At 43.9% G+C, this 13,927-nt stretch overlaps 1 protein-coding gene across 1 annotated transcript in view; it reads left to right on the top strand.

Annotated features, from left to right (window-relative positions):
• Positions 1-13,927, top strand: part of SCN5A (sodium voltage-gated channel alpha subunit 5) — a 307,891-nt gene that overhangs the window by 90,121 nt on the left and 203,843 nt on the right. The window contains exons 2-3 of the mRNA XM_083405984.1: positions 3,553-3,893; positions 5,252-5,372. Of these exons, the coding sequence (XP_083262110.1) occupies positions 3,627-3,893; positions 5,252-5,372 (388 nt within the window). The 5' untranslated portion in view covers positions 3,553-3,626. The remainder of the gene's footprint in view (positions 1-3,552; positions 3,894-5,251; positions 5,373-13,927) is intronic.

The following is a 13,927-nucleotide window of genomic DNA, read 5'->3' as shown; positions in this document are numbered from 1 at the left end:
GGCTTGCCGATCAGAAGGTCGGCGGTTCGAATCCCTGCAACGGGGTGAGCTCCCGAAGCTCGGTCCCTGCTCCTGCCAACCTAGCAGTTCAAAAGCTCATCTCGCTTTACTGGCCGAGGGAGCCAGCGTACAGCTTCTGGGTCTTGTGGCCAGCATGACTAAGCCACTTCTGGCGAACCAGAGCAGCGCACAGAAACGCCATTTACCTTCCCGCCAGAGTGGTACCTATTTATCTACTTGCACTTTGACGTGCTTTCGAACTGCTAGGTTGGCAGGAGCAGGGACCGAGCAACGGGAGCTCACCCCGCCGCGGGGATTCAAACTGCCGACCTTCTGATTGGCAAGCCCTAGGCTCTGTGTTTTAACCTGGTTTACCTCTTCCTAAATCTGGCCCTGCTTAGCACTACCATGTGCAGACCCTGAGCCTATCCTGTGCCTTTAATGGCCACCTGGAAGTGACTATCTCCCATCCTATCTCCCAGCCACAGGAAGAGATGCACTTGTTGGAATTGTTTCTTTTCTTTTTTATATATAATAATTTTTTATTCATTTTCCAAACATTTTTATACAATCAACTCATATTAACTCTCACATTCATCAATTTTCGACATCCCTCAGTTTCTCTGCAAATCTTTCGTTAAAATTTCTATTGTTAACGCATTTCTGAACTTATTATTGCCTTTAACCATTCCTCTTCCTTTCTCCTACTTTCTTTTTTACAATATTTCTTAATTTTTCACAGAGACTCTTCAAAACCAACAAGCGTTGTCTGTGCATCACATATGCTTTTCAGATAATCTGTAAATTTCCCCCAGTCCTCGATAAACTTTTGGTCTTTCTGATATCGAATCTTCCCAGTCAATTTATCCAGTTCTGCATATTCAGTCAGTTTCATTCTCCATTCTTCCACAGTTGGAATTTCTTCCTGCTTCCATCTTTGCGCCAGAAGTATTCTTGCAGATGTTACAGTGTATTGGAAAAGTTTACAATCTTTTCTATTAATTTCATTACCTACCAATTCTAGTAAGAAGGCTTCTGGTTTTCTAACAAATGTATATCTCAACATCTTTTTCAATTCCTTATATATCATTTCCCAGAAGCCTTTCACCTTTTTGCATTCCCACCACATATGATAGAAAGTTCCTTCTTTTTCTTTACATTTCCAACACTTGTTACATGTTTTATACATTTTAGCTAATTTAACTGGCGTTATGTACCATCTATATACCATTTTCATTACATTTTCCTTCAACGCGGTACACGCCGTAAATTTTAAACTTTCATTCCATAATTTTGTCCAATCATCAGATTGTATATTATAACCAAAGTCTCTAGCCCAATGTATCATTACTGATTTCACCTCTTCATCTTTTGTATGCCATTCCAACAACATTCTATACATTTTAGACAAATTTTTATACTCATTATTCAATACCTCTATTTGAAATTTTGATTCTTTTCCTTCATATCCACACATTTTACAGTCTTTTTTAAACATTTCACTAATCTGGTAGTAGTACAACCAATCATAAACAAATTCTTTCACCTCTTCATAAGTCTTCATTTTCCATTCCCCCCCCCCCTTACTATCAATTCTCCATAAGTTATCCACCTCCCCCTCATGTTTATCTTTTTCACACTCATCACTTCCAATGGTGAAAGCCAATGGGGGAGTCTTGGTTCCAACAAATTTTTATACCTCTCCCACACATCTATCAATGATCTTCGGAAGATGTGGTTTTCAAAGCCTTTATGAATTTTTTTCTTTTCATACCACAGATATGCAAGCCACCCGAATCTATTATCAAATCCTTCTAAATCTAACAACTCTCCATTTACTAATTTAATCCATTCCTTTAACCAACAGAGGCATGATGCTTCATAATATAGTTTCAAGTCTGACAGGGCAAAGCCACCTCTTTCTCTCGCATCTGTTAATAACTTAAACTGAATCCTTGGCTTCTTGCCCTGCCAGATGCATCTCGAAACTATTATTTGCCATTCTTTGAAAATTGATGCCCCTTTAATTATCGGAAGTGATTGGAATAGAAATAACATCCTTGGCAGCACACTCATCTTTATCGTAGATATCCTTCCCCAAAAAGATAGCTTCAATCTTCCCCACACCTCCAGATCCCTTTTTATCCCCTTCCAAACAGGTACATAATTATTTTGAAACAAATCAATATTCTTGGGGGTTAACCATACTCCTAAATATTTCACTTTGTTCACCACTTCCAGCCCTGTACTTTGTTGCATTTCCTCTATTAATTCTTGGTCCATATTTTTCACAATAATTTTTGTCTTTCTTTTGTTTAAATAAAAACCTGCAACTTGACCAAATTGTTCTATTTCTTCTAGGATTCTTTTAACACTTCCCGCTGGCTCTTCTACCATCATTACAAGATTGTCCGCAAATGCTTTGACTTTATACTCATTTTTCCCTACAGACACCCCTTTTATTTCTTCATTTTTTCTTATTGATTTTAGCAAAACCTCCAGCACCAATTGTTTCTTTTCATGGGTGTCTGTAGGATTTCTCCAGGGAGGAGCAAAGCGAAAAACGGAAACTGGGGAATAGGCTAATCTCTCAGAATAAATGAGAATAGAATAGCAGAGTCTGTACGATTTGTCTATCTCATAATAGTCATATGCACTTTGCGCAGCATATGTAGAGTTCACTGTCAGAAGCTCAGCCTACACTCGAGTAGGACTCTGGCAGAGACACACGTCGGACTGGCATGTTCTCTCCCTCCTGGTTGATCTTCTGCCCAAACATCACAGCGACCGATGCCAACAGACACCGGCACACTTAGGGATCCGCAGAGTCTTTGCGTAACAGACGTCAGCAACTCAGCATTTTGGCTAATCTACTTCATTTACATATAAACACACACGGAGCACTGCAACATGGCTCCTTCTCTCTCTAGCATCCAGACAGCAAAGAGAAAAAACAAGGGACAATAGTTCCACTTCACAGTAACACAAACATCCTGTCTCCGTCACTTCCCACTCTGTGGAGTCAAAACATATACCGTCATGTGATAGACAAAAATCCCATGGCTGCAGTCATGGAGCAGGCAGTGATGGCCACCAACTTGGATGGCTTTAAGAGAGGTTCTTCCAGGTTCTATCCTGGCACTCTGGCCAGTACCATCCCTGTTATGTACTGAAGTTCTCACCCTGGGCCAGAAGGGGGATACTGTAGATAGTTATGCAAATAAGGGATCGAAAGTGATGTTCAGTGATTGGATAGTTTTAGGAAATTGTTACAGTTACGTTGTACTGGAGCTCTATATAAGCAGGCTGACTGAACCCTTCAGTTCAGTTCTGTTCTGGCCTGTGAATAAACAAGAGCTGTTTGAAGAATCACTGTGTCGTCTGATATGTTCACTCACAACTTAACAACCCCCCTAGCTGCATACACAGCCTTCCTGCCTCAGTGTTGTCCCAACAGCTCAAGAGCCTGTTACCAAGCCACCTTTGTTAAATTGTTTGCCATTTCTTGTTTACCTGCCTAATATTGCCCTTTTTCTTCTCTTTTCTTTTCAGGTTTTTTTTCTGTTTTTGTTTTTTTTTTACTTTTAGGAGTAAAGGCCAGTACAAAGAAGTATCAGGATGAAAAGATGGCCGACTTCTTGTTGCCACTGGGTTCTAACAGCTTCCACCGCTTCACGCCCGAATCCCTGGCTGCGATCGAGAAGCGGATCGCGGAGAAGATCGCAAGGAGCGCCAAGCAGGAATACAGGGAACAGTTGGGCGACGAGGAGATTCTGCGGCCTCAGTTTGACTTACAGGCCTGCAAGAAGTTGCCCGACATCTACGGCTCTCCTCCGTCGGAGCTCATTGGGGAACCTTTGGAGGATATTGACCCTTTCTACAGCGATCACAAGGTCATTCCCACCCGCTCTGCGCTTGTTGTTAAAGATGGCGGAGGGGGAGAGCGAGAGCGGGAGGTAGTGGGGAAGGCGTGGATTTCCCCTCTTCTTCCTCCCTGCCCCACCTCTTTCCCCAGTGGAAATAATTCCTCCTTCGTTTAAGGATGCAAGAATCAGGAGTTTGAAACTCCCAGAGCTTAATGTTTGGAAAATGGATGACCGGGGTTGAGGGTGGAGATGTGGGCGTCCGCAGGATATATTTTTTGGGGGGGGGGGCAGGCAAAAGTAAAACGCAGAGCAGTCTAATGTCTCACCAGCAAAAAAATGAGAAGGATAGTGCCTGTTTATTTTGTCTCATCTATCCGGTTCTACAAATGATTCCACTTCACTATCTTCTTTTTAAGTGAAATCTGGAAATCTGGTGACTCTGTGTCATTGGGAAGGGGAGGGGGAGAGTGGTGTTAATACTAAAAACCGTGCCAGAATCCTGCCTCCTCTGAACTAGGGGCATGTGAATGTATCATTTCACTTAATCGATCATATTACAGGAGAAGGGCAATGCATTTGGTTAACGTGCTATTAAAAACTGGGTGAGAGCAGAGATTCCAGAGGTCAAGTTTTTTCTAGGCATGCAGACTAGCGATGATGGAAGAAGGCTTAAACTGCTGGATTTCTACTTGCAACTCTGCTTTTAAATTCGGAGGAGCCCTGCAGGGGGTAGTGGGAAGTGTTGGCAATGCTAGTATGCCAAAATATAGCCGGTCCAGAATTTAGGGGGTTTGCGGAGTTGTCCGTTCAGATCCTAATGCATGGAAGGTAGGCGACAGCAAATCACTGGTTTTTCCCCTGCTCCTGGAGTGGAAATAGACCGTTGCAGTTGAGAATGAGTTGAGAATGGTTTAAAAATGTGGTGCAAATAGGACTGTGCAAATAGGTGTTACACAATGGAGGCAATTTCATAGAAGATGGTGAGCCTGCCTTTTTTGAGAAGAAATCCATGTAGAGTCTGCTATTTCACATGTGGAACAACGCATGATATTTTGCACTCTGTAGCAATGGGTAGACTTGCCCTTGCTCTACATATGTGTTGTTAAAGTGGCAATGAGGCACACAGATATTTTTGCACATGCATGCTACCCCTGGCTATTATGCATTGTACTCCAAGAAGAGCAGCCTGGACTATTGAGCTTAATTCTTTTGCCTGGGCAACAATGCCTTTATCTCTTCGTTTTCAAAGAGGAATGGTGGTGCCATCGTTTGTCATGTACTTTATGAGTAGCAAATACAATAGCCTTTGGTTTCTGGAGGGTCCTATCTCGTGAGCGCATAATGCAGACCTTAAATGTTCTTTCACTCTCTCTTTTGTTTTCCAGACATTTATAGTACTGAACAAAGGGAAGACAATCTTTCGATTTAGTGCCACTCCTGCCTTGTATATACTTACTCCTTTTCATCGAATCAGAAGAGCAGCAATTAAAATTTTGGTACATTCATATCCTTTTTATTGGGTTGTCTCCGTCAGACCTCTGCGTGGTGGAAAATACATGACATGTGATTGCATTCTGAGCATGTCGCTCCTGTTCATCGATATATACGTGAGGGTTGGAACCAACTGAAATTAGGATTTAGAGATCTGTGTTGGTGAGGAGCAGGGTAGTAATATACAGCGTAGGAAAATGAAGCAAAATCTGCAAACCTTAAACCAGCCTTCCCCAAATGGATGTCATTATGCCTGACCATTGGTCATGCTGGCTGGGACTGATAGGAACTGTAACCCAAAATATTCTGAAGGCACCAGCTGAGGAACACAGTGTCAAATGCTGTGTGTGCTCTTGCACCAATATATTTCTATATAAACCCTGCATCAAAACAAGCTGAATTATACATGATACAAATTGAACACCTTTGCATACTTTCTCAGACTTTGCATAATTCATTCTGGTTTTCCGGCTATGCAGGGAAAAAAAGGGAAATCACAGCACTGTGAATGTTGTTCAAGCGCTCCTCTGATGCTTGAGATATCTGAAGTCATTGTCTTAAACTTCCACTCATGAGGGATAGAAACCCATTTGTTTAGTTTATTAAAAACATCACCCAAGAAATATTATTATTATTATTATTATTATTATTATTATTATTATTATTATTGGAAAGCTGAATTCTTGGTCATTTCTCCTTGTTTACTTGCCAGCATGGACTGCTGGAACTTGTGGCAGCCAGAGGTGTCCTGTGGGCTCGGTGTCCTAGTCCCAGGATATCACACTCATTGTTTACCGCTGAAGATGGCATACAGAGGCAAAGGAAAAACTCTCTGTGCATGCTCAGGGGGACCTCCTGCTGTTATTTCAGTGAGATGTAAAAGTGGAACAGGTTCTGGGGGCTCCTTGCCCCTGCCCCGTTTGGATTATCTGTTTGCCCTGCAGTCATCCTTCCCTCTGTTGGCTCCCCTTTTCTGGCTGCCTTGGCTCCCCTTGACCTGCTAGTGATCCTGTCTGTCAGCTCCCTCCCCGTCTCTCTGCATGAAGTTCACTTAAAGATCCGATGGAAGGCTTTCAGGCCTCCAAGCAGGTGGCTTTTCTGATGAGGCCAAAGCTTTTCAGAGTCACTTTATTTTACCTTCAGCTGCGCTCCTTCCAATTAGAGGAATGTCAAACCTGGCTGGGCTTAGAGGGCCATCTGCAAGGAGCGTCCCGTGGCGAAGATGGCAAAACAGAGGATGCTTTCTCAAAGAGGGTGTGGGGGGAAGGATCTGTTACGGGAACCTCTCCGCCCAGCAAGACATTTGACTCCTATCCAACACTCTTTTTATTTATCTTCCCCTCCCCTCACCCGGTATAATATTAAGGCATCCAGGCTTCTTGCTGTAGCCCATCAGAGAAGAAATGCTTGCTGCTCTGCTCAGTGCTCTGCTCAGGGTCAGGGGTCAGTCACACTGCGGGCACTAGGAGAAGTGGGGCTTGGACTCTGACCTGGAAAAGGGAATTGGCGATCTGGGGGAGCCTGAAACAGCCAGTGGATGCAAGTCAGAAGCAGGAGGAGGTGCAAAGTCAAGGGCTTCCATACCTCCTTCTCCCTCCTGCCCAACCTCTCCTGCTTCCCTGTCTCCCAGGGCCATAGCTGTCAACCGTCCCTTATTTGGCGGGAAAGTCCCTTATCCCAGCGCCGTGTCCTGCTGCTGTCCCTCATTGATGATGTCCCTTAAATTTAAACCTAAGATCTTCTGGGGAACCGGGTTCGCGTCTCCGCTCCTCCACATGCAGCTGCTGGGTGACCTTGGGCCAGTCACACTTCTCTGAAGTCTCTCAGCCCCACTCACCTCACAGGGGAAGGAAGGGAAAGGAGAATGTTAGCCGCTTTGAGACTCCTTCGGGTAGTGATAAAGCGGGATATCAAATCCAAAAACTCTCTCTTCTGCACATACGGCAAATCCTCCACCAATCCTCCACCATGGTCCTTCACCTAGAATCAAAGAAGCAAGCCTTGGTTGTGTTTCACCAGTGCCAACGTCGAACACAGTGACAAAGGCATCTTGTCAAATGATCTTATACAAGAGGCTTTTCTGACCTCCTGTGGCACTGGGCGTCCAGCTGTGCTACATCTGTTTCTTTTCTGTGAGCAGGATGCACAAGAAGGGACCGTATGGTCACTCTCCCCTACACACACTTGTCCCTCCAATGAAAATTAAACCCTGCAGAACCAGAGACATCAAGAGGGCCTGTGGTACTTTTCCGTGCCAGGAGCGCTGTGACAGTTTGACAGTGCCTTGGAAGGTGGCGGCCTCTCTTTCATTGCAGGTTGGGTGGCCATCTGTCCGGGGTTCTTTAGTTCCGATTCCTGCCATTGCAGCGGGTCAGGCTGGATGACCCTGGGGTCCCTTTCGACCTGGTGCTTCTGTGTGTTTGTGACACCGGGCGCAGGAAGTCAAACCTGGGGGAATAACTTGTGGTTGTTCCTCTTGGAGAGCCGAAGCTGCGATTTTTGTTTGGCGTTTTTGAAGTTGCTCTGCGCTGCTGGGGCCGCGAGGGTCAGATTTCTCGCTCCCAACCATATTCATTGGCCACAAGACAAATACACCTCATGACATTTCCTGGGAGTCCTTGGGGCGGCTGCTTTTTTGCTCTACGGATGCTGTCAGTGCAATCAGGCTCAGAATGTAAGGCAAGGCAAATGTCATTCTTTATCCACATTTGACGGCCCGGCATTTTCAGTCTCTTCTATTTCCTAAGTACATTTTGGAGTGAATGCACTGTTTTGATTTTTATTTTTTTTAAAAAGTAAGTGTGGGTGGTTTTTTTATAGCAAGGATCAAATGTAGTTGCTCTGTTCAGCTTGAAAGCTCAGACACTTTTGGGAGCATATATTTATCCGAGAGAAGCTTAGCTACCTAGCCTGCCTCTGCAGCCTAACCGTAATATATATGCACAGATCTGTATGCGAAAGCACAGGGTTGATGGCTCTAATTCAACAAAGTGCTTGCATTATGGGCTGCTTTAAACAGATTATTAAAATGCATGTCACTCATGACTCAGCAAAGCATGCTTTCCGCTTCCACTGCCTTTGATGCTCTAGCAAAAGATAGAGCGTGCGCAGGATAAATGTGTATTTAATGAGTCTGCCTTATAATTCAAGAGATACAAGGGGAAATCTGGGGCCCTGGGCTGGGTGGCGTGTCATGTAAAACAAACGGAAGAGCTGTAGCAAGTCAGACTGAACCTGCAACTTGTTGAACCTTCTTAAACCAACATATTTTTTTTAATGTACACAAATGGTTTGGGGGGCATTTTACTGGCCTCAACCAAATTCTGGTGCTTCTCAGGGGTAGTAAAATACAGTGGTGCCTCGCAAGACGAAATTAATTCGTTCTGCGAGTTTTTTCGTCTTGTGAATTTTTCGTCTTGCAAAGCACAGTTTCCCAAAGAAATGCATTGACGGTTTCCCATAGGAATGCATTGACGGTTTTAAGAAAAAGGCGCAAGATGTTTTCATCTTGTGAAGCAAGCTCATAGGGAAATTCGTCTTGCGAAGCAACTCAAAAAACAAAAAACTCTTTCGTCTTGCGAGTTTTTCGTTTTGCGAGGCATTCGTCTTGCGAGGTACCACTGTATCTCAAAACAAATCAATGTGTGCTTAGGTCTTGCATTCCTGGATCAGTATTTGTTCCAAGAACTCCATGGCATAGTTTTTGTTGTTGTCCTAAATTCGTAATATAGCCTGGGACAAAAATGCGCTCCAATGACAAACACCAGTGGACTTATCGGTCTCAGTCTCAGTCTGGATTAAAACTCTGTTTTGTGCTTATTTCTACTGCCTGGGTCAGGTTTCATTGAATGACTTATTTATACCCAATGTGATTTCTTGAGATGCTTTATGTCCTGGGTTTTGAGATATTTTATGTCCTGGGTTTTGTTGTGGTTTACAGAAAGAAATTGTAAGTGGTATAACTGACATTTTTGGGGACATTTTTGGCTACCACTCAGGTGAGTGTCCTAAAAGCGCCACGTGGTAATTGTAAATTCTTCCCTAAAGTGCACCTGAAAAATGTTGCACTGTTACTCTTATTCTACACCAGGCATCCCCAAACTTGGCCCTTCAGGTGTTTTGGGACTACAACTCCTATGATCCCTAGCTAACAGGACCAGTGGTCAGGGATGATGGGAATTGTAGTCCCAGAAACGTATGGAAGGCCGAGTTTGGTGATGCCTTTTCTACACCAATGTTTTTACTATTTAGCAGAATAAATTATGCTAATCATAGAGAGCAGCAAGGAGCTATGTTTTAGCTTCAGCCTCTCTGGCTAATGGAAATCTTTTTCAAGTCAAATGTCAGCATTTCTGCAAATGCTGCATTCTAAAGTGGTTTACAACAGATATAAACAGAGTAGCTATTGCCGCTCTTGATTCAGAAGCTCCTCTGAGTTCTCAAATATTGCTAGACATTGCCGGCACACTTTCTGGCTGGTATTCACAATCATATGGACTAGAAACCCACTTTTTAAAAAGAAATTGGGATTTTAGAAAGCTGGACTAGTCTCTCCAAGAGCATGCCCATATTGTACACTAATACCTTTGCCCAGATTTGGGATTGATTATTCCCCTGCCCTCCTTGGAGACCTTATAATGGGGGACTTCAATGCCAGAATCGGAGCAGATATAAGCTTATTCACCGATAAGTCGCAATTATTCATAGAAGAGGAGTGGTTTCCTACGTGGAATTCACAGGACAAGACCATTAATAGGGCTGGCATCATACTGCTGGAGTTCACTATAAACTGCGGGCTGCACAGCTTGCACGGCACACCCAAAGACTGGTCCGGGGGATACTATACTTTTCTAGGATCTAGAGGGGCAAGTGTTATAGATTACATCTGGTCCTCCTCAGCATTTAATGATGAGGCATACTGTTTCAATGTGTTCAACAGAACCGAAAGTGACCACCTTCCAATTGCCATCTCCTTTCACCACACACAGCTGGGGCCTCCCAGCTCACCACACCCCCAGGATTCATCGACCCTGGCCCCCGGACGCAAGAAGTGGGACATCTACCTGGAGCAAGACATAAAAGTCCTCCTAAATTCCCCTGAGATCCTAGCCCTGAAAGCTCAGCTGTTAACAACGAATGTGAATCATTTCTCAATTTTCCAGCAAATTCTAGTCTACTTGCTCCCTTCGCTTACGAAACCTTCCCGTGCGATTCTATCCTGGAAGAATCAAACCTGGTTCGACCAAGAATGCAAACAGTGCAGAAGTAGGCTTAGATTTCTCCAGTCAGACATGAAAGCAGACAGCACTCAGAGCAAAATCAGGGAGTTAGCCCAATTTCGTTCATACTATAAGAAGCTGCTCCAACATAAGAAATTGCTCTTTGCGAAAGAACGCTGGTCGGCTCTGTCAGTGGCCATTAAAACCCGTGACGACAAGAAATTTTGGAATTTAATTAATGCAGGTCTAAGACCCCCCTCATTCATTGTTAATAACATCACAGCAGCCAGCTGGCACTCTCACTTTGCTCAGCTGTATTCCACCTCAGATTCTGACGTAAATGTAGTCACCACCTTTCCAGCATCTGCCTTGCCCACCTGGGAGCCAGTCTCCCCAGAGAGATGTACTCAACTAATTAGCATGCTATCAGGGGATAAATCCCCGGGGGAGGATATGATACCACCTGAGGTATTCTTATCGAACCAGTCGTGGTGGGCCCCTATCTTAGCATCTCTCTTTACCACCATTAATGCTACTCTTAAGATTCCACCTAACTGGAAACAGAGCATAGTTATCCCAATACATAAAAAGGGGGACCCACAAGATCCGCGCAACTACCGACCTATCAGCCTGTTGGACATATCATACAAGGTTTACTCTAGATTCTTGCTAGAGAAATTAATTGAGTGGGCAGAAGAAACAAAGCTATTCCATCCGGAACAGGCTGGCTTCCGCAAAGGTCACAGCACATCTGGCCAATGTCTTGTTCTACTTACCCTGATTGATAAATACCTAAACAGGTTCAACTGCAAACTACACGCGGCTTTTGTGGACCTGACCTCCGCCTTTGACTCCATTCCCAGAGATAGGCTATGGCAGAAGCTTAGTCATACCAGCATAGATAAGAGACTCCTCCTCCTTCTTATGGAAATTCATAATGACATATCGGCCAGAGTAAAATTCGGCCCTCTGGGAGCTCTTTCTGATTCTTTCCCTCTGAATAAAGGGGTCAAACAGGGCTGCCTCTTGGCCCCTTTTCTATTCAATTTCTACATCAATGACATCGTCACAACTACGAAGGCCCTAAATCAATCTGCCCCCTCCTTACAACAGCTCAAGATCCCCATATTACTCTATGCGGACGACATGGTGATACTGTCATTAACCAAGCTGGGCTTAAACAACATGCTCAGAGGGCTCATGACATATTGTGATACCAACTCCCTTAAAATTAATTTCGCCAAAACCAAAATTCTTACTTTTGGCATGAAAACTCGGAAGTCACTCTGGAATTTTGAGGGTCATTCTATTGAACATTGTTCAGCATTCAAGTATTTGGGTATCATTTTTCAGCATGGGCTTAGCTGGTCAGCTCACCTAAATACAACCATCCTGGCTGCCCGCAGAACCATCAAAGCCTTGGAGAAATTCTACTATGCAAAAGGCGGCCAGCTGGTTCCACCAATCAGAAAAGCATTTATCAGCAAAGTCCTCCCGATGTTATTGTATGGGGTTGAAATCTGGGGGTGGAATTTAAAAACACTACAACGGCTGGAGATTCTACAAAACTCTTTTGCACGGAAGATACTGGGTCTCCCCAAGGGCTCGGTTGCAGCACAGTTAAGAACAGAACTGGGCCTCCCCTCCATTGTTGCGAGAGCCCACATTAGAATTATTAGCTTTTATTGTAAATTAATCAATGCCCCAGGTCCCCTACTAGCCAGGCAAGCCTTTTTAACGTGTTCTCAAAGCAATAAATGGTCCAAGGCCATGGTGACTATTACTGCACGCTACTCTCTCCCAAATCTTGACTCGCTGTCCTCTTGGGACAAACATAAAATCCGGGCCTGGATTCTTACAAGAGACGAGGCCATGGACCGGGCACAGTCCACCTCAGCTCGCCTCTCTATGTGGCTCCCTAAAGTGAAAGTGGTAAGATCACTTGCCAACTACTTGATAGACCTGACGGAGCCCAACTTGAGAAGAGCGTTTACTATGGCCCGCTTCCATTCTATACCCACGGCCTTCCTGCAGGGGATTTATTCTAAGACCCCTATTACCCAGCGTCTATGTCCATGCACAATGAACGAAGTAGAGGACTTCATACATTTCTTTTTCTACTGCCCTATTTATGAGCCAATAAGATCTAAGCTCCTCCTTTTGATCCCGTCCACCATTACATCTAAGGAAGACTGTTTGAAATCGCTTCTTGTGGACGCAAATCCCCAAATCTCACGTGGGGTGGCAATATTCATAGTGCAGGCTCTGAAACTCAGGGCTACTCTGACAGGGTAGCGTGCCCTAGACCTGGACCTGTTTTAATCTTTTTATTACTTTTAACTCAATATGCTGAGTCTGTTCTGGGGCCATTTTGTGCTTTATATATACCCGCATACTAGTTTTTGGGCGCTGGCTATTATATCTTTGCATTATTGTCTTCGGGTAACTTAAATGTCACTACGCCAGCCAAAACACCTGAATTTTGCTGGGTTGCTTGTCTCTAGTTTGTCTTTTTTCTTTTTTGTATTGTCTTATTTTGCTATGGCAGTTTGCTAATGCAATAAAGGTTTTGAATTCGTTCTGCGAGTTTTTTCGTCTTGTGAATTTTTCGTCTTGCAAAGCACAGTTTCCCAAAGAAATGCATTGACGGTTTCCCATAGGAATGCATTGACGGTTTTAAGAAAAAGGCGCAAGATGTTTTCATCTTGTGAAGCAAGCTCATAGGGAAATTCGTCTTGCGAAGCAACTCAAAAAACAAAAAACTCTTTCGTCTTGCGAGTTTTTCGTTTTGCGAGGCATTCGTCTTGCGAGGTACCACTGTATCTCAAAACAAATCAATGTGTGCTTAGGTCTTGCATTCCTGGATCAGTATTTGTTCCAAGAACTCCATGGCATAGTTTTTGTTGTTGTCCTAAATTCGTAATATAGCCTGGGACAAAAATGCGCTCCAATGACAAACACCAGTGGACTTATCGGTCTCAGTCTCAGTCTGGATTAAAACTCTGTTTTGTGCTTATTTCTACTGCCTGGGTCAGGTTTCATTGAATGACTTATTTATACCCAATGTGATTTCTTGAGATGCTTTATGTCCTGGGTTTTGAGATATTTTATGTCCTGGGTTTTGTTGTGGTTTACAGAAAGAAATTGTAAGTGGTATAACTGACATTTTTGGGGACATTTTTGGCTACCACTCAGGTGAGTGTCCTAAAAGCGCCACGTGGTAATTGTAAATTCTTCCCTAAAGTGCACCTGAAAAATGTTGCACTGTTACTCTTATTCTACACCAGGCATCCCCAAACTTGGCCCTTCAGGTGTTTTGGGACTACAACTCCTATGATCCCTAGCTAACAG

The sequence above is a fragment of the Podarcis tiliguerta genome (genome assembly GCF_965153285.1).
Source record: "Podarcis tiliguerta genome assembly, chromosome: 12".
In the NCBI taxonomy this organism is placed as follows: Eukaryota; Metazoa; Chordata; class Lepidosauria; order Squamata; family Lacertidae; genus Podarcis; species Podarcis tiliguerta.
The sequence above is the reverse complement of the archived record's forward strand: the minus strand, read 5'-3'. Positions and strand labels throughout refer to the sequence as shown.